The following is a 27594-nucleotide window of genomic DNA, read 5'->3' as shown; positions in this document are numbered from 1 at the left end:
CTGCAGCTTGTCGTAGTGCGTATAAGTACCTGCAGCTTGTCGTAGTGCGTATAAGTACCTGCAGCTTGTCGTAGTGCGTATAAGTACCTGCAGCTTGTCGTAGTGCGCTGGGCTGCTGCAGTGCGTCTTCTTGGCCGTCTCCTCGTTGGAGTAGAACAGGAAGCAGACGCGGCAGTAGAAACCCATCTTCACGTGCTCCACCCCTGGAACACAGTATGGATTGAAGATAAAGAACCGGATCCTCACTTTTTAACCCGTTCAGCCCCGAGCCTGTTCTTCAGGCTCCAACAGGACTTTCCCAGAACAAAGGACCACATCTTCTGAAAGGGTTAAATTAATAATCTTTGTTCTCAAAGTAACGATGAACCTGTGAGCGGGATGCAGACGAGTCAGAATCAATATAGATGTTTTTATTTTAAAATAAATTCAGATTGAACATCGTAAAAAACTGTAAATTATAGTGTCTGTCCAAACATTCTTTTTTACTTGCAGTGAAACTACCCTTGGATGAAGGGAAGGTAGACTAAAAGCTTTAGGAATGCAAAGTACAACATATAATAAGTACCCTGTATCGAGACTGATGCCAAACAAGTGACCTTTGACCTTTTTAGAGGTTTAGAAACAAACTGCACCTCTGAGGTGATTTGGGTGGAAATGGCCGTTTTTACCGTTTCTCTGGAACCCCATTGGTCGATTTTGACGAATGAAATCTCTTTCTGACCGTCAGAGCCAATAGAATCGAAGGGGGATTTCCCCACTCACACATGGTAAAACAAAAAGGTGAGGGCTTCGCACATACAGTTTGCATCAGAGTGAAGCTGTCTCTAGCTCTGACATCTGGAAACTGAAAAGCAGGTTTATTTCTTATGGATTATCAGAAATCATTCAAAGGGACACATTGGATTAACCTCTGGATTAACTTCAGCAGCGTCTTTATCGTTTTAATGCCATTGAAGACCACTTTAGACCAGACTACGACACAGGTGAGCCATGTTAGCGTGTTTAGCTACCTAGCGCCACATGTTTTGATGTCTGTTCTTGTTTCTAAAGTCGCGTCTTCGTATCATGGAGTGATGATGTCTGTACCCATCGACTCTGTGTCACCTCACGATCAGATCGATGTGTTGGACGGGCAGAATGGATAAATAATAAGGCTTTGTGAAGTGAGTTTCGGTGCAGTAATCCGTTAGCATTTTTCGCTCGTTGCTAATTCAGAGGCTCAGCGTTAGCATTGTGGGTCATCAGTGAGATGAGTTTCTTCCCGTTACATGGATATATAACATTCATAGTTTATTAATGAACACGCCCTCAGACACTGTTTCCTGCAAGATGTTTCGGGAGGGCCCGGTGCCGTTCATTCCTCTAGTCAGTCAGTCCTCTAGTCAGTCAGTTAGTCAGTCCTCTAGTCAGTCAGTCCTCTAGTCAGTCAGTCCTCTAGTCAGTCAGTTAGTCAGTCCTCTAGTCAGTCAGTCCTCTAGTCAGTCAGTTAGTCAGTCCTCTAGTCAGTCAGTCCTCTAGTCAGTCAGTCCTCTAGTCAGTCAGTCCTCTAGTCAGTCAGTTAGTCAGTCCTCTAGTCAGTCAGTCCTCTAGTCAGTCCTCTAGTCAGTCCTCTAGTCAGTCCTCTAGTCAGTCCTCTAGTCAGTCAGTCAGTCAGTCCTCTAGTCAGTCAGTCAGTCAGTCCTCTAGTCAGTCAGTCCTCTAGTCAGTCAGTCCTCTAGTCAGTCAGTCCTCTAGTCAGTCAGTCCTCTAGTCAGTCAGTCCTCTAGTCAGTCAGTCCTCTAGTCAGTCAGTCCTCTAGTCAGTCAGTCCTCTAGTCAGTCAGTCCTCTAGTCAGTCAGTCCTCTAGTCAGTCAGTCAGTCCTCTAGTCAGTCAGTCCTCTAGTCAGTCAGTCCTCTAGTCAGTCAGCCAGTCCTCTAGTCAGTCAGCCAGTCCTCTAGTCAGTCAGTCCTCTAGTCAGTCAGCCAGTCCTCTAGTCAGTCAGTCAGTCCTCTAGTCAGTCAGTCCTCTAGTCAGTCAGCCAGTCCTCTAGTCAGTCAGCCAGTCCTCTAGTCAGTCGCTCTCTCACTGAGGAAACAATCAAATAACATCTCTCATATAGATCAGGCTGCTTCCTCACCGATGGGGGTGTCTGGGTCGTGGGGGGGCAGTGGCAGAGACGCTGTGATTGGTCTGATTTCAGCTGGGGGCGGGGCTGCGGTGTCTCCGTTCTGATTGGTTGATGTCTCCACCTGCTGCACAGAGAGGGATGGAAAGAGGAGGTTCTTTAAACCAGTGGTTCTCAACTGGCCCCGGGACCCACCTTTTCCTTGGTCAATAGATCGCGACCCGACATTTTGAACCACTCAAATCTATTCAACAAAACATCGTACTGTAATATATACGCTTTTCACAATATTAATTAAAGTGAAGTACAGTGCATATATCCCTCATATCCCTTCACAGAACTAAATCATGCTTTTAAATAAGGTTAATGAGATGATGGAATCAAAGCTGAGCTGTATGATATAGAAAGGCACACGTGCTGAAAACCCAAGCCCAGCAGGGGGTCTGGGGGGATTTAGAAATACTAACAAATAAGATAGATAGATTAAACTTATTGTCATTACGTAGTACAGGTACCATGTAACGAAACGGTTTCTCTGCATCTGACCCATCCTAGTGTTCGGAGCAGTGTGCTGCCATTATGCACGGCGCCCGGGGAGCCGTGTGGGGAACGGTGCCTTGCTCAGGGACTCCTCGGTAGCACTTGGTCTTTCCGGGACTTGAACTGAACCTAATAAACTACACATTCTGGTACTCTCTGAGGAGATAATAAATAGATGTATTACTACCCGACATATTAATAATATGTTATGCCATTGTTTGTTTTTCACTTTGTTCTGAAGCTGAACCTTCTGCTCCTCACAGAGAGGAGGGTCTGTGTGACGTACTTTGTGGGTAAGGGGAGATAGCCCCCATTGCTCTGTGACCTGTCAGTCATCAGACCGTCATATTTCATTATGTGTTCATTTCTATCTGAAGTCGTACCCGTGGATGTATAAAGAAGAGTTCTACCGCAAAGTTATTCTCCGTGGGGACTTCCGGCAACACTCTTGATTCTGATTGGCCAGAAGACTCGAGAAAACATCAGCAAAGATGTTTTATTGAGAAGATGATCACTACGTGACAGACGTTTTCAAATCGTTTATGGTCTCCCGTACTTCCAGTCCAACGCCGACTGCATGCACAGCGTTAGAAAGTCGGGCCTTCAAAATAAAAGTTTCCTATTTTTTTGTCTTCACTCACATCTCGACCCACTCCAAACGGGTCCGCGACCCGCTCGAAGCGGGTCCTGCAGAGAGCTGGGACCGAGTCCATGACCTGCAGAGAGCTCGGACCGAGTCCATGACCTGCAGAGAGCTGGACCAGAGCAACAAAGGCTACCATCAGCAACACACTACGCCGCCAGGGACTCGAACCCTGCAGTGCCAGACGGGTCCCCTGCTGAAGCCAGGACACGTCCAGGCCCGTCTGAAGTCTGCTAGAGAGCATTAGAGGATCCAGAAGAGGATTGGGAGAATGCCATCTGGTCAGATGAAACCAAAACAGAACTGTTTGGTAAAAACTCAGCTAGACGTGTCGGAGGAGAAAGAATGCTGAGTTGCCTCCAAAGACCACCTGCTGTGAGACATGGGGGTGGAACCATCATGCTTTGGGGCTTTCTGCAGAGGGACCAGGACGACTGATCCGTGGAAAGCAGGGGTAGCCAACACGGTGAGTCGCCCGCAGGCACTCAGTCGCCCGCAGGGGCAACGTGAGTCGCCCGCAGGGCATGTTCTAAAAATAGCTCGCCAAGCAAATCCAAAATGTATAAAATACACAAAACAAAAAAGGAAATGTAATTAAAAGAATCTACCCATACACGAAATCTCAATCATAGCGAACTCATCACGTTCTTGCTTGATTTGCGGGACCAGCGTTGCAGTCGGGAAGAAAAGCAACAATGTGGCAACTCCCCGCTGATTTTCCTTCTGGCAGAATCTGCACATCAGCCCCGTTGCACAGCCTATCATGCAGCCTATACAACACATGAGGGGCAGAGCTTTACTCTGTGTGTTGTAACTTGCATATTATTTATTCCACTTGACGCACAGACACACGCATGGCGTAATCTCCACTGGGGACAGGGGGGGGGATGTCCCCCGCACTTTTCGAAATTCCGTTTGTGTCCCCCCACTTTACAAATATGTTTATTTATTTATTTTTAACGCAAGCCGTCATCGCCACGGAAGAGCACACAGCCTCTATGAGCGAGCGAGACAGAGGGAGAGAGAGAGAGCGAGCTAGGGAGAGAGAGAGAGAGCGAGCTAGGGAGAGAGAGAGAGAGCAAGCTAGGGAGAGAGAGAGCGAGAGAGCTAGGGAGAGCACACTTTTATCTATTTAATATAGATAAAGTAAGAAATCATTCCAATGTGTACTATAGGACAGTACAAAAAACTGTTTAAAAGGGGAATGATTAGTAAAATATGCATAAATAAAAAGAAAGAATGATAACATAAGATAAGAATAAACAAGTTTAAATGATTTGTTATTGGTTGTGATCATATTCTAAAGATGTTTGGATTATTGAAAAGTAAACAGCTCCCTTTCATCTGAGTGTTGAGAGCTGTATCCATACATTCATTTTGTGCTCAAAGTGCACCAGATTGATGCATTTCACTTATTTTAAAAAACATCTTCCCAGGGGTGCATGCCCCCGGACCCCCCTGGAGGATGTGAGGCCCACCCCAAAATAAAGCAGTTAAAATAATTAAATTGCATACATTTTATTTTAGTAAACACTGAAAACGGGTCCCACAGACCCAAACAGCACTCAAAGGTTAAAGGTCAGCATATAATAATGTTAAAATGTGCTAAATATATACACTGCAAAAAACAAAAAAAAGAGGAGTAAAAGTAGCCCCCGACTTGTTTTATTTTTTGAAAGTAGCCCTCATCCTAAAAAAGGTTGGTAGAGGAGGTCTGCTGGAGGAACGGGCCAACGTGCCAGCACCAGTGAACACCTGGTGGAGACTACAGAACACCTTTGACCTCTGTCGTTGCCAACAAAGGGTAATAACAAAGGATTGAGATTACCTTTTGTTTTTGACCAAATACTTGTTTTCCACCATTTGCAAATAAATTCTTTAAAAATCCCACAAAGTGATTTCCTGGATCCCCCCCCCCTCAGAGCTGAAGTGCACCAGGAGGAACATCACAGGCCTCATCTTCTGAAGTGGGAGAACTTGCACAGTTGGTGGCTGACTACATACTTTTTGCCCCACTGCACTTATTTTAAAAATGATAACTAAGTAAGTGAATGTAAAAAGATGTATAATAATAACAACAACAACCTCGTGGCAGCTCTTCTGCTCCGGGTCAGAAGCGTCTGGAGTTGTTTCTGCAGGGGTTTCTGCTTTGGTCTCGTTTTCACAGCTCTTCTCCTCTCCTTCCTTCTCCTCTTCCTCTTTCTTCTCCTCTTCCTCCTCCATCAGTTCCTCCAGTTTCTCCTCCTCTTCCTCTAGTTTATTTTCCTCCTCTTCCTCCTCTCTAGGTTTCTTGGCTGCAGGCTCCTCAGGACTTCTGGAGGGCTGTGGCGACGAGCCGCTGCTCTCCCTCTTGCTTCTGCTCGGACACTGATGTCTGAAAAGAGGAGAAGCAGAAGGAGAAGGAGAAGCAGAAGGAGAAGCAGAAGGAGAAGGAGGAGAAGGAGGAGGAGAAGGAGAAGCAGAAGGAGAAGCAGAAGGAGAAGCAGAAGCAGAAGGAGAAGCAGAAGCAGAAGGAGAAGGAGAAGGAGAAGCAGAAGCAGAAGCAGAAGGAGAAGGAGAAGGAGAAGCAGAAGCAGAAGGAGAAGGAGAAGCAGAAGGAGAAGAAAAAGAAGAAGGAGAATGAGAAGCAGAAGGAGAAGCAGAAGGAGAAGCAGGAGGAGAAGGAGAAGGAGAAGCAGAAGCAGAAGGAGAAGGAGAAGGAGGAGGAGGAGGAGAAGAAGAAGGAGACGGAGAGGCAGAAGGAGAAGCAGAAGGAGACGGAGAGGCAGAAGGAGAAGCAGAAGGAGAAGCAGAAGGAGAAGGAGGAGGAGAAGGAGAAGGAGAAGGAGACGGAGAGGCAGAAGGAGAAGCAGAAGGAGAAGGAGAAGCAGAAGGAGAAGCAGAAGGAGAAGGAGAAGCAGAAGGAGAAGGAGAAGGAGAAGCAGAAGGAGAAGCAGAAGGAGAAGGAGAAGCAGAAGGAGAAGCAGAAGGAGAAGGAGAAGCAGAAGGAGAAGGAGAAGCAGAAGGAGAAGCAGAAGGAGAAGGAGAAGCAGAAGGAGAAGGAGAAGGAGAAGCAGAAGGAGAAGGAGAAGGAGGAGGAGAAGGAGAAGCAGAAGGAGAAGGAGAAGCAGAAGGAGAAGGAGAAGGAGAAGCAGAAGGAGGAGGAGGAGAAGGAGAAGGAGGAGGAGAAGGAGAAGCAGAAGCAGAAGGAGAAGCAGAAGGAGAAGGAGAAGGAGAAGGAGAAGGAGGAGAAGCAGAAGGAGAAGGAGAAGGAGAAGGAGGAGGAGGAGAAGCAGAAGCAGAAGGAGAAGGAGAAGGAGAAGGAGAAGGAGGAGGAGGAGAAGCAGAAGCAGAAGGAGAAGGAGAAGGAGAAGGAGGAGGAGAAGGAGGAGGAGGAGAAGGAGGAGGAGAAGCAGAAGCAGAAGGAGAAGGAGAAGCAGAAGGAGAAGGAGAAGGAGAAGCAGAAGGAGAAGGAGGAGAAGGAGAAGGAGGAGGAGGAGGAGAAGGAGGAGGAGAAGGAGAAGCAGAAGCAGAAGGAGAAGGAGAAGCAGAAGGAGGAGGAGGAGAAGGAGAAGGAGGAGGAGAAGGAGAAGGAGAAGCAGAAGGAGAAGCAGAAGGAGAAGGAGAAGGAGAAGCAGAAGGAGAAGGAGAAGGAGGAGGAGGAGGAGGAGGAGAAGGAGGGTTAGAGAGGTGTTTTTGTCTTGTAAATATAATGAATCTGTCGAGGCGTTAATGTTTGTGAAGACACTGAGTGTCCTCCTCCAACATGAGAGCAGCATGCTCACAAGGCTATCAACTAGCTCTGAGAGTAGCATGCTAACAAGGTACCAACTAGCTCTGAGAGTAGCATGCTAACAAGGTACCAACTAGCTGTGAGCGTGACAGGATGTGTGATGGAAGAGCATCAGGACTGCTTGAGGCAGATGATAGCTCTGTGATGAACATGATGACTCAGCCTCTGTGGAGAGAGACATCAAGCATGCTCATTATGGAGAGAGACATCAAGCATGCTCATTATGGAGAGAGACATCAAGCATGCTCATTATGGAGAGAGACATCAAGCATGCTCATTATGGAGAGAGACATCAAGCATGCTCATTTCTGACGTGGAGCTGATCTGAAGTAAACATTGAAGACTGCTTTCTGTTCCTCCATCTTGTGACTGTGTGACTCCCTCTCTGGATATCAGCATGTGAAGGACACTGCTCAGGAACTAGTCTCTGCATGTGATGAATCCCTCTCTTGATATCAGCATGTGAAGGACACTGCTCAGGAACTAGCCTCTGTATGTGATGACTCCCTCTCTGGATATCAGCATGTGAAGGACACTGCTCAGGAACTAGTCTCTGTATGTGATGACTCCCTCTCTGGATATCAGCATGTGAAGGACACTGCTCAGGAACTAGTCTCTGCATGTGATGAATCCCTCTCTTGATATCAGCATGTGAAGGACACTGCTCAGGAACTAGCCTCTGTATTTGATATCAGCATGTGAAGGACACTGCTCAGGAACTAGTCTCTGTATGTGATGACTCCCTCTCTTGATATCAGCATGTGAAGGACACTGCTCAGGAACTAGCCTCTGTATGTGATGACTCCCTCTCTTGATATCAGCATGTGAAGGACACTGCTCAGGAACTAGTCTCTGTATGTGATGACTCCCTCTCTTGATATCAGCATGTGAAGGACACTGCTCAGGAACTAGTCTCTGTATGTGATGACTCCCTCTCTTGATATCAGCATGTGAAGGACACAGCTCAGGAACTAGTCTCTGTATGTGATGACTCCCTCTCTTGATATCAGCATGTGAAGGACACTGCTCAGGAACTAGTCTCTGTATGTGATGACTCCCTCTCTTGATATCAGCATGTGAAGGACACTGCTCAGGAACTAGTCTCTGTATGTGATGACTCCCTCTCTTGATATCAGCATGTGAAGGACACTGCTCAGGAACTAGCCTCTGTATGTGATGACTCCCTCTCTTGATATCAGCATGTGAAGGACACTGCTCAGGAACTAGTCTCTGTATGTGATGAATCCCTCTCTTGATATCAGCATGTGAAGGACACTGCTCAGGAACTAGTCTCTGTATGTGATGACTCCCTCTCTTGATATCAGCATGTGAAGGACACTGCTCAGGAACTAGCCTCTGTATGTGATGACTCCCTCTCTTGATATCAGCATGTGAAGGACACTGCTCAGGAACTAGCCTCTGTATGTGATGACTCCCTCTCTTGATATCAGCATGTGAAGGACACTGCTCAGGAACTAGCCTCTGTATGTGATGAATCCCTCTCTTGATATCAGCATGTGAAGGACACTGCTCAGGAACTAGCCTCTGTATGTGATGACTCCCTCTCTGGATATCAGCATGTGAAGGACACTGCTCAGGAACTAGTCTCTGTATGTGATGACTCCCTCTCTTGATATCAGCATGTGAAGGACACTGCTCAGGAACTAGCCTCTGTATGTGATGACTCCCTCTCTTGATATCAGCATGTGAAGGACACTGCTCAGGAACTAGCCTCTGTATGTGATGACTCCCTCTCTTGATATCAGCATGTGAAGGACACTGCTCAGGAACTAGCCTCTGTATGTGATGACTCCCTCTCTTGATATCAGCATGTGAAGGACACTGCTCAGGAACTAGTCTCTGTATGTGATGACTCCTTCCATGTGAAGGACACTGCTCAGGAACTAGTCTCTGTATGTGATGACTCCTTCCCTCTGGAGAGGATCCCAGACACATGGACCCTGAGGCTGAACTAGTCTCTGTATGTGATGACTCCTTCCATGTGAAGGACACTGCTCAGGAACTAGTCTCTGTATGTGATGACTCCCTTCTGGAGAGGACCCCAGACACATGGACCCTGAGGCTGAACTAGTCTCTGTATGTGATGACTCCCTTCTGGAGAGGACCCCAGACACATGGACCCTGAGGCTGAACTAGTCTCTGTATGTGATGACTCCCTTCTGGAGAGGACCACAGACACGTGGACCCTGAGGTGAAGCTAAGCCGGGAACCAGGGAGGGTCTCGAACGGTTAACGTACCCGTGTTTGAGCTGCCGGTACTTCCTGCTGACGTAAACCGTGAGTCGCTTCCCGTTGAACTTCGGAGGATTCTCTTTGCAATCTTCAGCCATTCTCTCCGCTTCCTCCGCCTTCTCCATCTCCACGAAGCACTGCGGACGCACCGTGGATACACACGTTATCCCGTTGCTCCTTCACCAAGGACACGTCTTCTGTTTATGTATACTTGTCAGAGGTCTTCAGATGTGTTGTGTGCAAACGCCTTTAAGAGGTCGTATCGTATCAGAGACTTTGTTCACAAAGCAGACGTCAGTTTGTTCCGTATGGATTCAGACGTTAAGCCGATTAAAATGCACAACATGTAGGACTTCATCCTCTCAGGGAACTTTCATTATTTGTTCTTGTTAAAGAAAGCTAAAGAAAAAAAGATTTTGACTTCATTTCTGAATCTCATGCCACAGTTAAGATGGTCCTGGTTCTGGTCCTGGTTCTAGTGGTCCTGGTTCTGGTTCTTGTTCTAGGTCTGGTTCTGGTGGTCCTGGTTCTGGTTCTTGTTCTAGTGGTTCTAGTTCTTCTGGTTCTAGGTCTGGTTCTTGTTCTAGTGGTTCTAGTTCTTCTGATTCTGGTTCTAGGTCTGGTTCTAGTGGTCCTGGTTCTGGTTCTTGTTCTAGTGGTTCTAGTTCTTCTGATTCTGGTTCTAGGTCTGGTTCTAGTGGTTCTAGTTCTTCTGATTCTGGTTCTAGGTCTGGTTCTTGTTCTAGTGGTTCTAGTTCTTCTGATTCTGGTTCTAGGTCTGGTTCTTGTTCTAGTGGTTCTAGTTCTTCCGATTCTGGTTCTAGGTCTGGTTCTTGTTCTAGTGGTTCTAGTTCTTCCGATTCTGGTTCTAGGTCTGGTTCTTGTTCTGGTGGTTCTGGTTGTTCTGGCTCTTGTTCTGGTGGTTCTGGTTCTGTACCTCTCTCTTCAGCCGGTTGAGGAAATACTTCCGGACTCTTCCGTACGGTTCGGCCAGTTTCAGGACGTCACCGTCGGAGTATTTACCGTTCGGGATCTGACCGAGGTAAACAACTTTACTGGATCCACACTGAGGAACACATGAAGAAGAAGGGTCAGGAACACATGAAGAAGAAGGGTCAGGAACACATGAAGAAGAAGGGTCAGGAACACATGAAGAAGAAGGGTCAGGAACACATGAAGAAGAAGGGTCAGGAACACATGAAGAAGAAGGGTCAGGAACACATGAAGAAGAAGGGTCAGGAACACATGAAGAAGAAGGGTCAGGAACACATGAAGAAGAAGGGTCAGGAACACATGAAGAAGAAGTGATGTAGGTGATGAAGATGATGATGAAGGTGATGATGAAGGTGATGAAGATGATGAAGGTGATGAAGGTGATGATGAAGGTGATGAAGGTGATGAAGATGATGAAGGTGATGAAGGTGATGATGAAGGTGATGAAGGTGATGAAGATGATGAAGATCATGAAGGTGATGTAGGTGATGAAGGTGATGAAGGTGATGAAGATCATGAAGGTGATGAAGATGATGAAGGTGATGATGAAGGTGATGAAGGTGATGAAGGTGATGAAGGTCATGAAGGTGATGAAGATGATGAAGATGATGAAGGTGATGATGAAGGTGATGAAGGTGATGAAGATGATGAAGGTGATGAAGATGATGAAGGTGATGAAGGTGATGAAGGTGATGAAGGTGATGAAGGTGATGAAGATCATGAAGGTGATGAAGATGATGAAGATGATGAAGATGATGAAGGTGATGAAGGTGATGAAGATGATGAAGGTGATGAAGGTGATGAAGATGATGAAGGTGATAAAGGTGATGAAGAAGGTGATGAAGGTGATGAAGATGATGAAGATGATGAAGGTGATGAAGGTGATGAAGGTGATGAAGGTGATGAAGGTGATGAAGATGATGAAGGTGATGAAGGTGATGAAGGTGATGAAGAAGGTGATGAAGGTGATGAAGGTGATGAAGATGATGAAGGTGATGAAGGTGATGAAGGTGATGAAGATGATGAAGGTGATGAAGGTGATGAAGAAGGTGATGAAGGTGATGAAGGTGATGAAGATGATGAAGGTGATGAAGGTGATGAAGGTGATGAAGGTGATGAAGGTGATGAAGGTTCTCACCTGGATGGTAGGGTAGCTCGTTGAATGGCTGATCCTCACTGGTCGACCACAGATAGAAGCCGTCACATTACAGCTGTAGAAGGTAGCCATAGCTCGAGCTTCTTCTTCTGTGGTAAACTGAAGATACGCCTGGAGGAGGAGGAGGAGGAGGAGGAGGAGGAGGAGGAGGAGGAGGAGGAGGATTAATTGAAACACCCGCCTCTCTTAAAGTACAATTGAAATGAGTGTAAATCACATCTCGCTGCAGCGTACCTCGGGCCTGAGGTCCAGCACCAGATGTTTCACCACCTTCCCAAACGGCTTGGCCAGGGCCAGAAGGTCGTTCATGAACTTATAACCTCGCCTGAAGCCCACGATGTTCACCACCCTCATGCCCTGAAGAGGAAGAGGAGGAGGAGGAAGAGATTTAGCAAATATAAAAACATCCAAGTGGTAATAATGAACTCTCAAACGTTACTCACCCCGTTCCTGGAGTTGTCTGCAGAGGAGACGAACAGAGAGGAGACGAACAGGGAGGAGACGAACAGGGAGGAGACGAACAGGGAGGAGACGAACAGGGAGCAGGGAGGAGACGAACAGGGAGCAGGGAGGAGACGAACAGGGAGGAGACGAACAGGGAGGAGGAACAGGGAGGAGACGAACAGAGAGGAGACGAACAGGGAGGAGACGAACAGGGAGGAGGAACAGGGAGGAGGAACAGGGAGGAGGAACAGGGAGGAGGAACAGGGAGGAGACGAACAGGGAGGAGACGAACAGGGAGGAGACGAACCGGGAGGAGACGAACCGGGAGGAGACGAACAGGAAGGAGACGAACAGAGAGGAGACGAACCGGGAGGAGACAAGACGAACAGGGAGGAGACGAACAGGGAGGAGACGAACAGGGAGGAGACGAACCGGGAGGAGACGAACAGGGAGGAGACGAACAGGGAGGAGGAGACGAACAGGGAGGAGACGAACCGGGAGGAGACGAACAGGGAGGAGACGAACAGGGAGGAGACGAACAGAGAGGAGACGAACAGAGAGGAGACGAACAGAGAGGAGACGAACCGGGAGGAGACAAGACGAACAGGGAGGAGACGAACAGGGAGGAGACGAACAGGGAGGAGACGAACAGGGAGGAGACGAACCGGGAGGAGACGAACAGGGAGGAGACGAACAGGGAGGAGACGAACAGGGAGGAGACGAACAGAGAGGAGACGAACAGGGAGGAGACGAACAGGGAGGAGACGAACAGGGAGGAGACGAACAGGGAGGAGACGAACAGGGAGGAGACGAACCGGGAGGAGACGAACAACGTTAGTTTCAGCGAAAGAGACGAGTATAACGATCTGAAATACGTTATTAAGATATCCAAAGAAACTGGAGAACACAAAAGGTCAAATATCTGAAACATGTTGACTCGATGCGGCCGTTAAAATATATAAAGTAACAATAACTGATGTTGTGCAGTTAGTACCGGTGGTGTCCTCCTCCTCTTCCTCGTCTTCCTCCTCCTGCAGCTCGTCCAACGTCACAAAGTCATCCATGTTCTCCAGGAAGTCCTCCTCAAACTGCAGCACAATCATCAAATCACAAAATCAGTTAAATGTTCAGCTTTAAGGAAAGTTCGATCGCAGGTCGATGAACTGCGATTCATATTAATAACGTTATCGAGCGCACGCCGTCTGCCGGGAAATAACTGGGAACGTTTACTCCAAGGAACTCGAGAGGAGGGTCCGGCCGATTGTCGATCCTCAGATTGAGGAGGAACAATGCGGATTCCGTCCTGGTCGTGGAACGACGATCAGCTTTTTACTCTCGCAAGGATCCTGGAGGCGGCCTGGGAGTACGCTGATCCGGTCTGCATGTGTTTTGTAGACTTGGAGAAGGCGTATGACCGAGTTCCCAGGGAGTTACTGTGGGAGGTGCTGCGGGAGTATGGGGGGGGGGGGTCTGCAGTTCGGTGCACTAAGGATTGCACCACTGCTTTCTGCAGATGATGTGGTTCTGATGGCTTCATCGGTCTGAGACCTTCAGCACTCACTGGACCGGTTCGCCACCGAGTGTGAAGCGGCTGGGATGAGGATCAGCACCTCCAAATCTGAGGCCGTGGTTCTCAGCAGGAAACCGATGGACTGTCCACTCCAAGTAGGGAATGAGTCCTTACCCCAAGGGAAGGAGTTCAAGTATCTCGGGGTCTTGTTCTCGAGTGAGGGAACAATGGAGCGTGAGATGGAACGGAGAACCGGAGCAGCGGGAGCGGTACTGCAGTCGCTTTACCGCACCGTGTGACGAAAAGGGAGCTGAGCCAGAAGGCGAAGCTCTCTGTCTACCGGGCCATGTTCGTTCCTACCCTCACCTTCGGTCATGCAGGATGGGTCATGACCCAAAGAACGAGATCGCGGATACAAGCGGCCGAGATGGGTTTCCTCCGCAGGGCGGCTGGCGTCTCCCTAGTAGTAGTAGAACCTTTATTTAGCCAGGAAAATCAATTAAGAACTAATTCTTATTTTTAGGGATAAGGTGAGAAGTTCAGCCATCCGGGAGGGACTCCGAGTAGAGCCACTGCTCCTTCGCGTTGAAAGAAGCCAGTTGAGGTGGTTCCGTCACCTGGTAAGGATGCCGCCTAGTAAGGATGCCACCTGGTAAGGATGCCACCTGGGTGCCTCCCTAGGGAGGTGTTCCAGGCACGTCCAGCTGGGAGGAGACCAAGGGGTAGACCCAGGACCAGGTGGAGGGATTATATTTCTACCTAGGACCAGGTGGAGGGATTATATCTCTACCTAGGACCAGGTGGAGGGATTATATCTCTACCCAGGACCAGGTGGAGGGATTATATCTCTACCTAGGACCAGGTGGAGGGATTATATCTCTACCTAGGACCAGGTGGAGGGATCATATCTCTACCTAGGACCAGGTGGAGGGATTATATCTCTACCTAGGACCAGGTGGAGGGATTATATCTCTACCTAGGACCGGGTGGAGGGATTATATCTCTACCTAGGACCAGGTGGAGGGATTATATCTCTACCTAGGACCAGGTGGAGGGATTATATCTCTACCTAGGACCAGGTGGAGGGATTATATCTCTACCTAGGACCAGGTGGAGGGATTATATCTCTTCCTAGGACCAGGTGGAGGGATTATATCTCTTCCTAGGACCAGGTGGAAGGATCATATCTCTACCCCGGACCAGGTGGAGGGATTATATCTCTACCTAGGACCAGGTGGAGGGATTATATCTCTACCCTGGACCAGGTGGAAGGATCATATCTCTACCCCGGACCAGGTGGAGGGATTATATCTCTACCTAGGACCAGGTGGAGGGATTATATCTCTACCCCGGACCAGGTGGAGGGATTATATCTCTTCCTAGGACCAGGTGGAGGGATTATATCTCTACCCAGGACCAGGTGGAGGGATTATATCTCTACCCAGGACCAGGTGGAAGGATCATATCTCTACCCCGGACCAGGTGGAGGGATTATATCTCTACCTAGGACCAGGTGGAGGGATTATATCTCTACCCAGGACCAGGTGGAAGGATCATATCTCTACCCCGGACCAGGTGGAGGGATTATATCTCTACCTAGGACCAGGTGGAGGGATTATATCTCTACCTAGGACCAGGTGGAGGGATTATATCTCTACCTAGGACCAGGTGGAGGGATTATATCTCTACCTAGGACCAGGTGGAGGGATCATATCTCTACCTAGGACGAGGTGGAGGGATTATATCTCTACCTAGGACCAGGTGGAGGGATTATATCTATACCCAGGACCGGGTGGAGGGATTATATCTCTACCCAGGACCAGGTGGAGGGATTATATCTCTACCTAGGACCAGGTGGAGGGATTATATCTCTACCTAGGACCAGGTGGAGGGATTATATCTCTACCTAGGACCAGGTGGAGGGATTATATCTCTTCCTAGGACCAGGTGGAGGGATTATATCTCTACCTAGGACCAGGTGGAGGGATTATATCTCTACCCAGGACCAGGTGGAGGGATTATATCTGTACCCAGGACCAGGTGGAGGGATTATATCTCTACCTAGGACCAGGTGGAGGGATCATATCTCTACCTAGGACCAGGTGGAGGGATCATATCTCTACCTAGGACCAGGTGGAGGGATCATATCTCTACCTAGGACCAGGTGGAGGGATCATATCTCTACCTAGGACCAGGTGGAGGGATCATATCTCTACCTAGGACCAGGTGGAGGGATTATATCTCTACCCAGGACCAGGTGGAGGGATTATATCTCTACCTAGGACCAGGTGGAGGGATCATATCTCTACCTAGGACCAGGTGGAGGGATCATATCTCTACCCGACGACGGATAAGCGGGAGAAGATGGATAATATTAATAACCGTTATAAAGCGTACGCTGTCAGCAGGCCGTTCTCCCTCCTGGTTCTCCTCTGGTTCTGCGTTCGGTTCTTCTTCTGCAGAGACTTCGGGTTCTGGCGCGGCCTCTGACTCCGCCCCCTGCATGATCTCGCCTGGAGCCCCGGCCACTTCAACAGGTGTGTCATCAGTGACATCATCAGGAACCTGCATAAAGACATTCAAACGTCACCAACTAAAACATGATGTAAAAATAACTAATGTTAAGGTCCCATGTCGTGCTTTTCCGGTTATCACCGGTCCCCTTGTGTTACGAAGGGTTTTCTGCATGTGAACGGTCTGCAGTCACAAACCCTCAAAGCCCACCCTGTAGCGAGTAAAACACAGAAAATACCTGTACGGTACCTGGGTACAGTGACGTGACCATACCCAAATGGACCAATCCGCAGTCGGTGTGAGCACACACACAGACTCCCAGCCAGGCTGCGGGTGTGTGTGTTCGGGCTGGGTTTCGCTGTCTCGCAGACGGCCACTGGGCTCACAGGGAGGGGGGGGCAGGAGCTCCAACAAGCCGTTTAATAATAAATAATAATAATATATTTAATTTATATAGTGCTTCTCATCTGCCAAGACAAATCTCGAAGTGCTTCACAACAAGGGATACTGATACACTTTGAGAGATTAAACAAATAATTGTAATAATAAGAAATCAAAAAATAAAATATAAAATAGAGTACAAAAATAAAAGTTGCAGATAGCGATAAAAATGGCAGTACTCCAGGTGTACCACAGGACAGAGAGTGAATACACATACTCCAGAGATGCTGTGAGAAACCAACGTGAGTTTGGAACATTGAACAATGTGAATCTCTTCTAGTCGACTCAACGATGGAACTATGATCAGTGGAAATGAACATGACACGGGACCTTTAACAAACATCGATAACAGAAGCTTTTTTATTATTTATCTTTATTTAACCTGTTCTACACTGCACCCCGATACCGGGGGAAAACGCGTCATCTGCAGGAAACAGCGTCTGAGGGCATCTTAATATTCAATAAACGATGAATGTTGTATATCCATGTAACGGGAAGAAACCACAAAGCTAGCGCTGAGCCTATGAATTAGCCACGAGCGAAAAATGCCAAATGGCGTGTTGCACAGAAACTCACTCATAACACCCTTATTACTTATCGTAGCTACACGCCCAACCCATCGATCTGATCGTGAGATAACACAGAATCGATCGGTACATATATCATCACTCCATGATAAGAACTCGCAAAGCTATTAACAAGAACAGACGTCAAAACATGTGGCGCTAGGTAGCTAAAAACGCTAACATGGCTCACCTGTGTCGTAGTCTGGTCAAAAGCGGTCTTCAATGGCATTAACACGATAAAGACGCTGCTGAAGTTAATCCATAGTTTAATCCAAAGTGTCCCTTTGAATGATTTATGATACTCCATAAGCAATAAACCTGCTTTTCAGTTTCCAGATGTCAGAGCGAGAGACAGCTTCACTCTGATGCAAACCTGCTGCGCAAAGCCCCCACCTTTTTGTTTTACCATGTGTGTGGTGAGTGGGGAGATTCCCCTTCGATTCTATTGGCTCCAAAGAGATGTCAATCAGCAAAATCGACCAATGGGTTCCAGAGAAACGGTAAAAACCCCATTTCCACCCAAATCACCGTAATGATTTTAAATACCTTCCCATCGTTCAAGGGTAGTTTTCACTATAAGTAAAAAATAACTTTTGGACGGACACTATAATTTACAGTTTTTTACTATGTTCAATCTGAATTTTCTTTCTATATTGACTGACACTTCTACATCCAACTCACAGGTTCATCATTACTTTGAGAAAAAAGATTATTAATTTAACCCTTTGAGAAGATATGGTCATTTATTCTGGGAAAGTCATTTTGGAGCCTGAGACCTGAAGAACAGGCTCGGGGCTGAACAGGTTAAAATGTATTTTATGAATTGTACGTTTATAGAAATGTCAATACAAATGTAAATAAGTTACTACTCCTTCCTGTTTCCTCACCTCCTCCTGTTTGTCCTCCTCCTCCTCCTCCTCCTCCTCCTCCTGCTGCTGCTTCTCCTCCTCCTCCTCCTCCTGCTTCTCCTCCTCCTGTTTCTCCACCTCCTCCTCCTCCTCCTCCTCCATAGTTTCCATCACCGTCTCTTCCTCCTCCTTCTCCTCCACATCCTCATTCTCCTTCTCCTCCTCCCCCTCCATGACTCCTGAAACCTCCTCCTCCTCTTCTCCTGCCGCCGGCTGCTCTTCCTCAGCCTCCTCAGCCTTCGGTTCCTCCTCCCTCCTCCTCTCCTCCCGACTCCTGGATCTGGAGGAAGAGGAGGCGGTTCTGGGGGGATTTGAGGAGGTTCTGGAGGCGTTTGAGGAGGTCCTCGGGGGATTTGAGGAGGTTCTGGAGGGGTTTGAGGAGGTTCTGGAGGCGTTTGAGGAGGTTCTGGAGGCGTTTGAGGAGGTTCTGGGGGCGGTTGGTCCTCCGGTCCTCGGGCCTCGAGCGCCTCCAAGTTTCTTGTTCACACTGGAAACAGAAATGTTCCTCAGATGAGATATTCATACATTAAAATAAAGACAAACAAAATAATGTACCCAGTCTGTCGTCGTTGTTTGTGTTGTGATTGAATAAAGACAACGGGGGAAACACACAACGAGTTTCCAGTGTACCCCCGGGGGTGTGACTCACTTGAGGGTCTTGTACTTGGTGCAGATGTTGAGGCGGATGGGTCGGCCCTTGATGGTGAGAGAGTGAACGTTGTAATATTTCACCAGCATCTCCGCGTCCTCCGGAGTCCCCAGCTGCACAAACGCCTGCAAACACACAGAAACATTGTACTTGGACTCTCCTGCACGATTTCATCCGTTTTATTGTGTTGCTCTGTTGGCGGAGCCCGTGACCTGAGATGTTCATTTGTACATAGCTACAATAAAAGCCTTGAATCCACTTTATATCCAGTAGGGGGGGGGGGAACTCACCAGGCTCCCCAAGATCGATAACTTAATTCGTTTATATCCTGTATTATAACTTTGCTAAGTTCACTTGTTTAGAATGGTATAGTATGCTAAAGCGATGCTCATATAATTACCTGGTCTGTGAGGAACAGGTGTTTCTCTACCTCTCCGAATCGACCCGCGATGGTAAGCAGCTCCTTCTTATCCTCCTCGTCTCTGGGCATGTTGTTGAAGAAGACCACCTGACTTTCCTGACCTTTGACCTGCCTCACAGGCCGGTCCATTGGAGGATCCATCGGTCGATCCATCTGACGATCCATCTGACGATCCATCGGTCGATCCATCTGACGATCCATCTGACGATCCATCGGTCGATCCATCTGACGATCCATCTGACGATCCATTGGTCGATCCATCGGACGATCCATCGAAAGATCCATCGAAAGATCCATCGACCGCTCTGAACCTCGGTTGTTTTTCTGAGGGTCAAACATATCATGGAAATGTATCATAAGTCAATATATAGAGGTTTATCTTGGGTTGATCTTCTCAAAGTTTAAATCAAACACTAACGACTAAATGACCTCAGACAGAAGGGTGTTGCCTTGACAATTATGGATGTTAGGTTTTATGGTTTGTTTTATACTTCCCCTTCTGTCACTGATGTGATGCCCCTGCTACGACGCGGGTTATCAAGTGGATCGCTCAGCCAGCCGTGCCCTATCTAGCTAGGCGTTCACATGAGAGGGGCGGGATCTGGAGCATTCGACCAATCACAGACATGGAGAAGCTACTGACAGCGCAGCGTCACACTTCCTGAATGAAAAGTTAACTCTAATATCAGACACATGAAGAAGTGAAACTTTAAACATGACTTAAACACTTGATCAGGATCAAAGCCTCAGAGCTGCAGCTGCAAGGTGAACACAGCTGGAGCAGAGCAAGTGTTGGAATGCGTCCATCAGCAGGTCCATGATATCACGGCCGTCTAACACACCGTCTGACTCTCATCACCTCTGACTCAGAGTTTCCTCAACTCAACGTGTTGCTGACATAATGCTTCCTCCAGTCTGTGGCGCTGTGAGTGCTGCACGGCCAGACACGCTCAGGGACTCGGATCAGGAGACATGTGATACATCAGGAAGTGATGTGCCGCGGACTGGACTTAGTGTACTCTGATCCGGGTACTGATGCTGACTGGACTTAGTGTACTCTGATCCGGGTACTGATGCTGACTGGACTTAGTGTACTCTGATCCGGGTACTGATGCTGACTGGACTCAGTGTACTCTGATCCGGGTACTGATGCTGACTGTACTTAGTGTACTCTGATCCGGGTACTGATGCTGACTGGACTTAGTGTACTCTGATCCGGGTACTGATGCTGACTGGACTCAGTGTACTCTGATCCGGGTACTGATGCTGACTGGACTTAGTGTACTCTGATCCGGGTACTGATGCTGACTGGACTCAGTGTACTCTGATCCGGGTACTGATGCTGACTGGACTTAGTGTACTCTGATCCGGGTTCTGATGCTGACTGGACTTAGTGTACTCTGATCCGGGTACTGATGCTGACTGGACTTAGTGTACTCTGATCCGGGTACTGATGCTGACTGTACTTAGTGTACTCTGATCCGGGTACTGATGCTGACTGGACTTAGTGTACTCTGATCCGGGTACTGATGCTGACTGGACTTAGTGTACTCTGATCCGGGTACTGATGCTGACTGGACTTAGTGTACTCTGATCCGGGTACTGATGCTGACTGGACTTAGTGTACTCTGATCCGGGTACTGATGCTGAGGCAGATTTTTAAGAGCTTTCTTAACGCTAATGTTCTAACAGTCAGACTGCTCTGGAGACGGAGGTGATATTCTATTCATGTTCACGTTCACACAGACGTGATTTCTGCCGGCCGTCTTTCCTGCAGCGGCAGTTTTTCTTCCTTTCTCCTGTGATATGACTTGATCGCTTTAAACTCCGCACACTGAGCTCTGATTGGTCAGCAGGCGGTGCTTTCACTGAGTTGATCTCTTAGCCTGCAACCTAACCTGCTCTGGAGCAGGTTAGCCGCACAGCATCAGTTACCATGGAGGAAAGAAACAACTTTGTTTCTATAGGTAAATACAAATCTGAGTTGACAAATATGACATGTGGGGTTCCTCAAGGCTCCATCTTGGGGCCTCTTCTCTTTAACATCTACCCATTCTCTCTGCAGACCCATCCTCTCTGCAGACCCATTCTCACAGCGTCTATCAACCTGTTTCTTCTCACTATCAAGCCACACTTATTGTTTTTACTTCGGCTGTGACTTTGTGTGTGCTCAGGGTGAGTTTCGCTGTGTATCGCTAAACAAGGAAACAACACCTCCACGGAGCTCAGCGCGATTCACAACGTCCCGACCAATCGGAGCACACTGGGCTCACAGGGAGGGGGGGGGGGGGGGGGGGCAGAGCTGCAGCGAGCCGTTTAGTGGAGAGAGTGAAACACATACTTTACAGAGACGCTGTGAGAAACCAATGTGAGTTTGGAACAGTGAACAGTATAAATCTATTCTAGTCGACCTCAACCATGGAACTATGATCAGTGGAAATGGCCGTGACACGGGACCTCTAAATAAAACATGTTTTATTAACCGTTGATATGGTGCGTCATAACATGGAGGCTCGTCCTACGGGTTGTTTTGTAGAAAGGTTGGTTGAAAGTGTGTGTCGTGCCTCAGAGCACACGGTGTCGTTGAGCAGCTGATTCGCTGACGCGGTCCAGCTGTGTGCTGGCTTGGCGCTGCTATTGGGAGACACATGTCTTTCGTGTTTCAGGGGGAAAATGTCTCACACCCAGAAATTCAGCAGAAGATACAAAGAGGATTCTGCAGGAATGAGTTTCCTGGCTTCCCGTCTCCTGGTCTGGAGGTCAATGGTCTCCTGAGCGTGTTTTTGGTTGTTATCCTGAAATAAGGTCTGAGGTTAACACGAGCTGAAGAGATTTTAACGTTGTTGTGACATCAAAGACGTCAGTGACTGCATCACTGGAGCATTTAAAAACAGAGGTTGCTCTAGTTCAGGGGTCGGCAACAGGCGGACCCAGACGCCGACCTATACGGACCCGGAGCTATAATCAATACATTAATTGGGGATTTTTCGGCGCCTCCCGCTTTTTTAACGCTGATTTGGGTGACTTGTGTAATTCGTGGAGAACACGAGCGTACCGTGTCTTCACGTGGTATATGTCTCGTCTGAAAGGAGTGCTGACAGAGAGCACCAGAACGCCGCTCCAGCCCTTAAAATATTGCAGTACCCATAAGGAGCCGTACACATGCCGCAGTGTTTGCGTGGCTGTGTCTTTAGCTGTAAGCACAGTGGCGATCTGTTGTTGTTAGCATCTGGTTAGCTAGCTATGCTAACGGATTTAAAGAGCTTTTCTACAACCAGGTGGAAGAGAGCTCTCTCCTGAGAGGCTCAGATAACCTCAGCTCAGTGAGGTTAAGGCACACCTTGATATGATCATTAGTTATTAATGAGACTACATGAAAAACAGGTATAAAATACTATATGACAGCAACAAAAAAGTTGTTAAAAATAACAAGAATAGAGTTTAAAAGGGGAGTGATTTGTAAAATATCCAAAAAGGAAAATATGCTACAGTTCTGTTTCATCTGGGTGCTGAGAGATGCATCCATAGATCTCTTAATGTTGCTCTCAAAGTGCACCAGATTGATGCTTTAACTTCAATATTTAAAAAAATATCTTCCCGGGGGAGCATGCCCCTGGACCCCCCTAAAGGAGGTTAGGTCCCCCCCTCACTTAAATCATGTTCACATGGATAGGAAACTAAATACATTTGCACACATCTTGTGTCCATATCTTTCCGTGTTGCCAGATCCCACAATTTAAAGAATAGTTTTCCTGAAGGCTGCCTTTTGGTTTCACCGTGACTCTTTTAATTGCAGTTTGTGAGGCCTAGCTCCCACACTTCCCTTCACCACTACTACTTGGTAAAACTCTATTTCATGCAGTATATGCTACAGCAGCAGCAGCAGCGTTAAAGTGAGTGCAGTACCTCGATGACCTGCAGTCTGCGGGACAGGTAGAAGGTGATGGGCTTCCCGTAGAGGTTGGCCTGGTGCTGCTGGTAGTAGTTCACCATGTCCAGAGCCTCCTCGTGGCTGTGCAGCTCCAGGAAGGCCTGCAGGAGACAACGTGAGAACAGACCTCCAGATGCTGCAAGTCAAGGTGTCCGACTGAAGCATCCTTTGTGCTCCAGCCAGTCCTCTCGGCGAACACAGAGCTGAATTCAGATCAGACGCAGGCTGACGGCTCTGTGAGCGCCTCCACACAGGTTAGGTTTAGTGGCGTAGAAACAGCTTCTCACCTTGTTGTTGAGCACCAGGTGTTCCCTCAGGCGTCCGAAGGGCTCTGTGAAGGCGAACAGAGTCTTGTTGCTGAGCGGCTTCCTGTCGTACTTCACCACCACCACCCGGCTCCTCAGCTGCAGACAAGAAACACCACTGATACCACCGTGTGCACACATGTGACCTCATCTTCAACAGCAGATCCAAATAGCCTCGCACGGGGAACCAGCTTCCACCATGTCCTCAGCAGACACAGAACCAGCTTCCACCATGTCCTCAGATGTGTTTTTAACATTGGAGAGTCTCTCTTCTGTGGACGACTGCACCGTCTTGGGTGGAGGTGGATCAGTGACCGTGGATCAGTACAGAGGAACAAACCTTATCCTGTGGCGGCGGGTTCTTCCCGGACAGATCGGTACCTCCTCCTCCTGACACACACACACACACACACACACACACGCACACACACACACACACACACACACACACACACACACACACACACGGTTATATATTCATAAACTGCTTAAGTCTGGGCATTTCACTTCTATCCTTAAAACAGTTTTCTGAACAGCTCACTCCAGCCATGTGTGTATGTTGTTATCCTGATAAGATTAGAAGCACATGTTGAACGATGGAGGAGTCTCTTCTTCCAACCAACATAAGGAGACTCTGGTGGAAGTTCTTCTTCTGCCGTGTGAGATCCTGAATGGCTTCCGACGGCACCGACACAACGTGGAACCGTTTGACTTTTTTTTTTATACAATTTATCGCAATTTTACCTTTTTCTCAATTTTACTATTTTCTCAATTTTACTATTTTCTCAATTTTACTATTTTCTCAATTTTACTATTTTCGCAATTTTACCTTTTTCTCAATTTTACTATTTTCTCAATTTTACTATTTTCTCAATTTTACCTTTTTCTCAATTTTACTATTTTCTCAATTTTACTATTTTCTCAATTTTACTATTTTCTCAATTTGACTATTTTTTCAATTTTACTATTTTACTATTTTCTTCCAATTTTACTTTTTTGTCTCAATTTTACTTTGTCGTCTCAGTTTCACGTTCTTCCCACAGCCAGCTGTAAAGCACGTTAAGGCACTCAAAACATCATTCATGGAACAAGAATAATAACTTTTTATGTCAATAAGCCCTTCGCTCAAACTAGTTCAGCCATAAGTAGGGATGTCCCGATCACCTTTTTTTGCTCCCGATCCGATTCCGATCATTTGATTTTGACAATCTGCCGATACCGATTTTTCCCGATCCGATCTTTATGCAATGCATTAAGAGAAAAAAAAGGTAACAGATAACGGCTGGTCATCCAACTCGATGAATTCAGCTATCGTGGCTGTTATTGTTTGGCCTTTTCTCTGTTCTGGGGCCGTTTCTCTTTCCTTTTGAAAGTCTCTGAAAGTGTTGGTTGTTCGCTTTCAATTTTATAATACTTCCAAACTCCTGACATTTCCTCTGTCCCGACTCCCGAGTCACCAGCTGAACGTAGCCTCTCGTTAGCTTGCTGCTACTATTAGACACTGCGCCCACTCTGTTGCTTTGAGAGGAATAAGCAACACATACATGATGTTGTGTAATTTTAAACCAAAACTAAGTCCTCAGGATGACTTTAAGACGTGAACATGGTCATTTTAGTTTTGTAACATTACATTTAAAAAAAAAATGTTATATAAAAAAAAAAAAAAAAATCCCGATCCCCGATTTTTTGAAAATCACGTGATCGGCTCCGATCCCCGATCACGTGATCGGATCGGGACATCTCTAGTCATAATGCTATAGTCTCACCCCAGCTGGAGGTCTGAGACGAGGGTCCAGCTCCCAGCAGCCCTTCAGACATGTTGGGGCGCAGGAGACCCCCCCCACTGGAAGAGACAAACAGACGGTTAAACGCACAGTCAACACGAAAGCACAGGAGAGACACTGAACACCGATATACACCTCGAAGCGAGCAGGACGACTAAATCACTAAACATAATGTTACACAATGCGAGAAACACGAGGCCACGGGGAGTAAATGTGACAAGAAGAGCATGGATAAGTTCAGAGGGTAAAGGTCCGTCTGTTTAACGAGCATTTCAGATAAGGAGCTCGTAGGAACATAAACCAGAGCTGAACATGTTGAATGGTGTCTTCAGGAGAAAGCACTGGACGAGCTGCCGAACCAGAGCCACGAGATGCGAGTCCCAACACCCGGACACCTTTCCAGTCAACAGGATCAGCTCCAGCACAGCACTGATTATGTAATTATCCAGACGGGCTTCGTCTCTTACCTTCTGCCGGAGGACATTCCAGGGTCCCAGTCAGGATACCTGGAAACAGCGTTCAGCACAAGTTAAACCTCAAACCCACTGAAGCGTCCGTGCCGATGTCCAAAGTGCGCCCGTGACTCACATGTTGAGCAGCTGCCGGCGGTTTTCATCATGTCGAAGTCCGTTGCCGTGCTGGTTCCACTCCTGAGGGTCCAAAACACAGATTCACTGACGCCCCACGAGCCCTTTAGAACCCCAGAACCTTCAAGCAATAGTTCGCCCAAATAATAAATACAATTCAAGAGGTTTAGTGAAAACAATGGATAACCCCGGGGTCTCAGATTATCCTCGCGCTGAAGGAGAGATTAGAAAGTCACTGAAAAGGTCCCTGGTCTTTGTAGGACCCTCCCACTCTAAATGCAAACGGTCAATATTTCATTTTCTCAGCATTTTGACATTTTTCTTGGATTAGGATTTTTTTTTGACTTTTTCTTCCAATTTTTTGTTTTTTTCGAAAATTTCATTTTTTCTCAAATATGACTTTTTTTGAATTTTCACTTTTTTTAACATTCGACTGTTTTCTTAGAATTCTGACTTTAAGTATCGATGTTTAAAAACTAGTCAACTCACACGTGCCTAGTTATTTAGAGTGATGTCATCGTGTGAACGGTATCTGTCCAGCTGTGCTGCTCTGATTCTCATTGATGCTTACATTAGCAGAATCAAAGTTGGTGATTTTCACATCTTTCCGTTTGACTTACGGCAGTGTGTAAACATCAACGTGAATACATCGTCTAGCTGGAGGAAGACGTTGGAGACCCACGTCTGACTGAACAACTGCACAGCTTCAGGCGTCAACGAATGAAGACCTGCCGAAACTAAACGTGATGCAAACTGTCCCTGGTAACACGAGGACAGAAGACTGGAGCTCTGAGACATTTAACGTTCGTCCCAGATCCACCTCAGACCAGGAGGCAGAGAACCGTGAGGTGGAAACATCTCGGGAAGTATGCAAGTATTAAAATGCCCTGAGAAAGAAGTGGGCAAGTACTAACAAAGCACCGTGGTGATTTTACTGCACACATAGAGGTACTCGGTACAGGTAGCAAGGATTATCAGCAAAGCGTGGAACTAGAAAGTCAGCGTTTTACAAGAGGAGGAAGAAGTAGAGCCTTCAATGCAGTACATGTATTAAAACACTGAACACAATACCCTGCGTCTCATCTACCGCTGAGCATGGTAAGAGGAAGGAGTCTGGCGGTACTCACCATGGTGGAGTGAACGTCAAAGTCACAAAGAGAGCACACGTGGGGGAACATGTTGGGCGTGGATCCCAAGAAGTCCTGGATCTTCCCGTTGGACGGCAGCGCTCCCATCCTCCGCGGCAGGAAGGGGTCGGACGGGGTCGAACCGCCGTAGGACTCTCGATCGGAGAGATCAGAAAACGGCCTTTCTCTTCCTCCGCCACCGCCGAAGTTCACCCCAAACCCCTGGCTCGACTCCTGCATCGACCCGAACCCGAAGTCTGCAGAGGGCCGTGAAGAACCCAGAGAAGAAGAAGAAGAAGAACCCATCCTCCCCTCCCATCCTCCTCCTCGGTACCCTGCGTCCGAACTCATACTCGAAGCGGTCGCTCTCCGATCTCCAACGTCCACCTTTCGGCCTTTCAGCTGCATGAGGATTCGAGGCAGCGAGTCCACGCTGATCTCCTCCTCGGGGATGTCAGCCAAAGCGTCCAGGTCGGCGGGAGAAAGACCCAAACTGGCAAAAAGCTTCATGGTGTTGCCGATATGGCCTCGACGCGACATTTGGGAACCGCCACCCTCCTGGTTCTCCATGATGCCAACACCACTACCGACACCCGAGGACATCGAAATCCCCCCCATGTGCCGATTGGATCTCTGATCGTTCATGCTGTAGTTCAAAGTCTCCGCGGCGGCCAGAAGTCCTCGACCGGCGGCAAAATGCTTCTGACCGCCGTCTGACTGCGACTTCTGAGACATGACGCCACAAAAGAACAGTCGAGATTAAAGAAATGGCCGGCAGCAGCCAAAAAAAGCTGTTTTGGATTATTTGAAAGGATGGTGGAAAGTCAGTTTGAGGCGATTCGTTCTCTTCCGTTTGCTGAAACACAAGGAGGTAGAAGTTGATGTGGGACGAATACAAAGTACTTGATTCTGATCTGAACCTCTTCGGGCGCTAGCGGAGGGTAA

General features: G+C 47.7%; 2 protein-coding genes across 2 annotated transcripts; one reads left to right on the top strand and one right to left on the bottom strand.

Moving 5' to 3' along the window:
- Positions 1–27594, bottom strand: matr3l1.2 (matrin 3-like 1.2; the record flags this gene model as incomplete). The annotated part of the gene is made up of 20 exons (XM_071202128.1): positions 26650–27594; positions 25524–25585; positions 25403–25441; positions 24918–24994; positions 23492–23541; positions 23134–23250; positions 22822–22947; positions 18895–19239; positions 18495–18619; positions 17825–18332; positions 15814–15981; positions 12901–12994; positions 11906–11922; positions 11697–11819; positions 11445–11573; positions 10251–10379; positions 9320–9450; positions 5374–5662; positions 2118–2232; positions 1–203 (listed from the first exon to the last, which is right to left on the bottom strand). Coding segments are annotated over exons 1-20 (3582 nt in total), but the record flags the coding sequence as incomplete, so codon positions are not given.
- Positions 5907–6953, top strand: LOC139433212 (DNA ligase 1-like; the record flags this gene model as incomplete). The annotated part of the gene is made up of 2 exons (XM_071202127.1): positions 5907–6095; positions 6399–6953. Coding segments are annotated over 2 exons (744 nt in total), but the record flags the coding sequence as incomplete, so codon positions are not given.

Source organism: Pseudochaenichthys georgianus, unplaced genomic scaffold, assembly GCF_902827115.2.
Source record: "Pseudochaenichthys georgianus unplaced genomic scaffold, fPseGeo1.2 scaffold_1276_arrow_ctg1, whole genome shotgun sequence".
In the NCBI taxonomy this organism is placed as follows: Eukaryota; Metazoa; Chordata; class Actinopteri; order Perciformes; family Channichthyidae; genus Pseudochaenichthys; species Pseudochaenichthys georgianus.
This window is presented reverse-complemented; position numbering and strand designations above follow the sequence as displayed.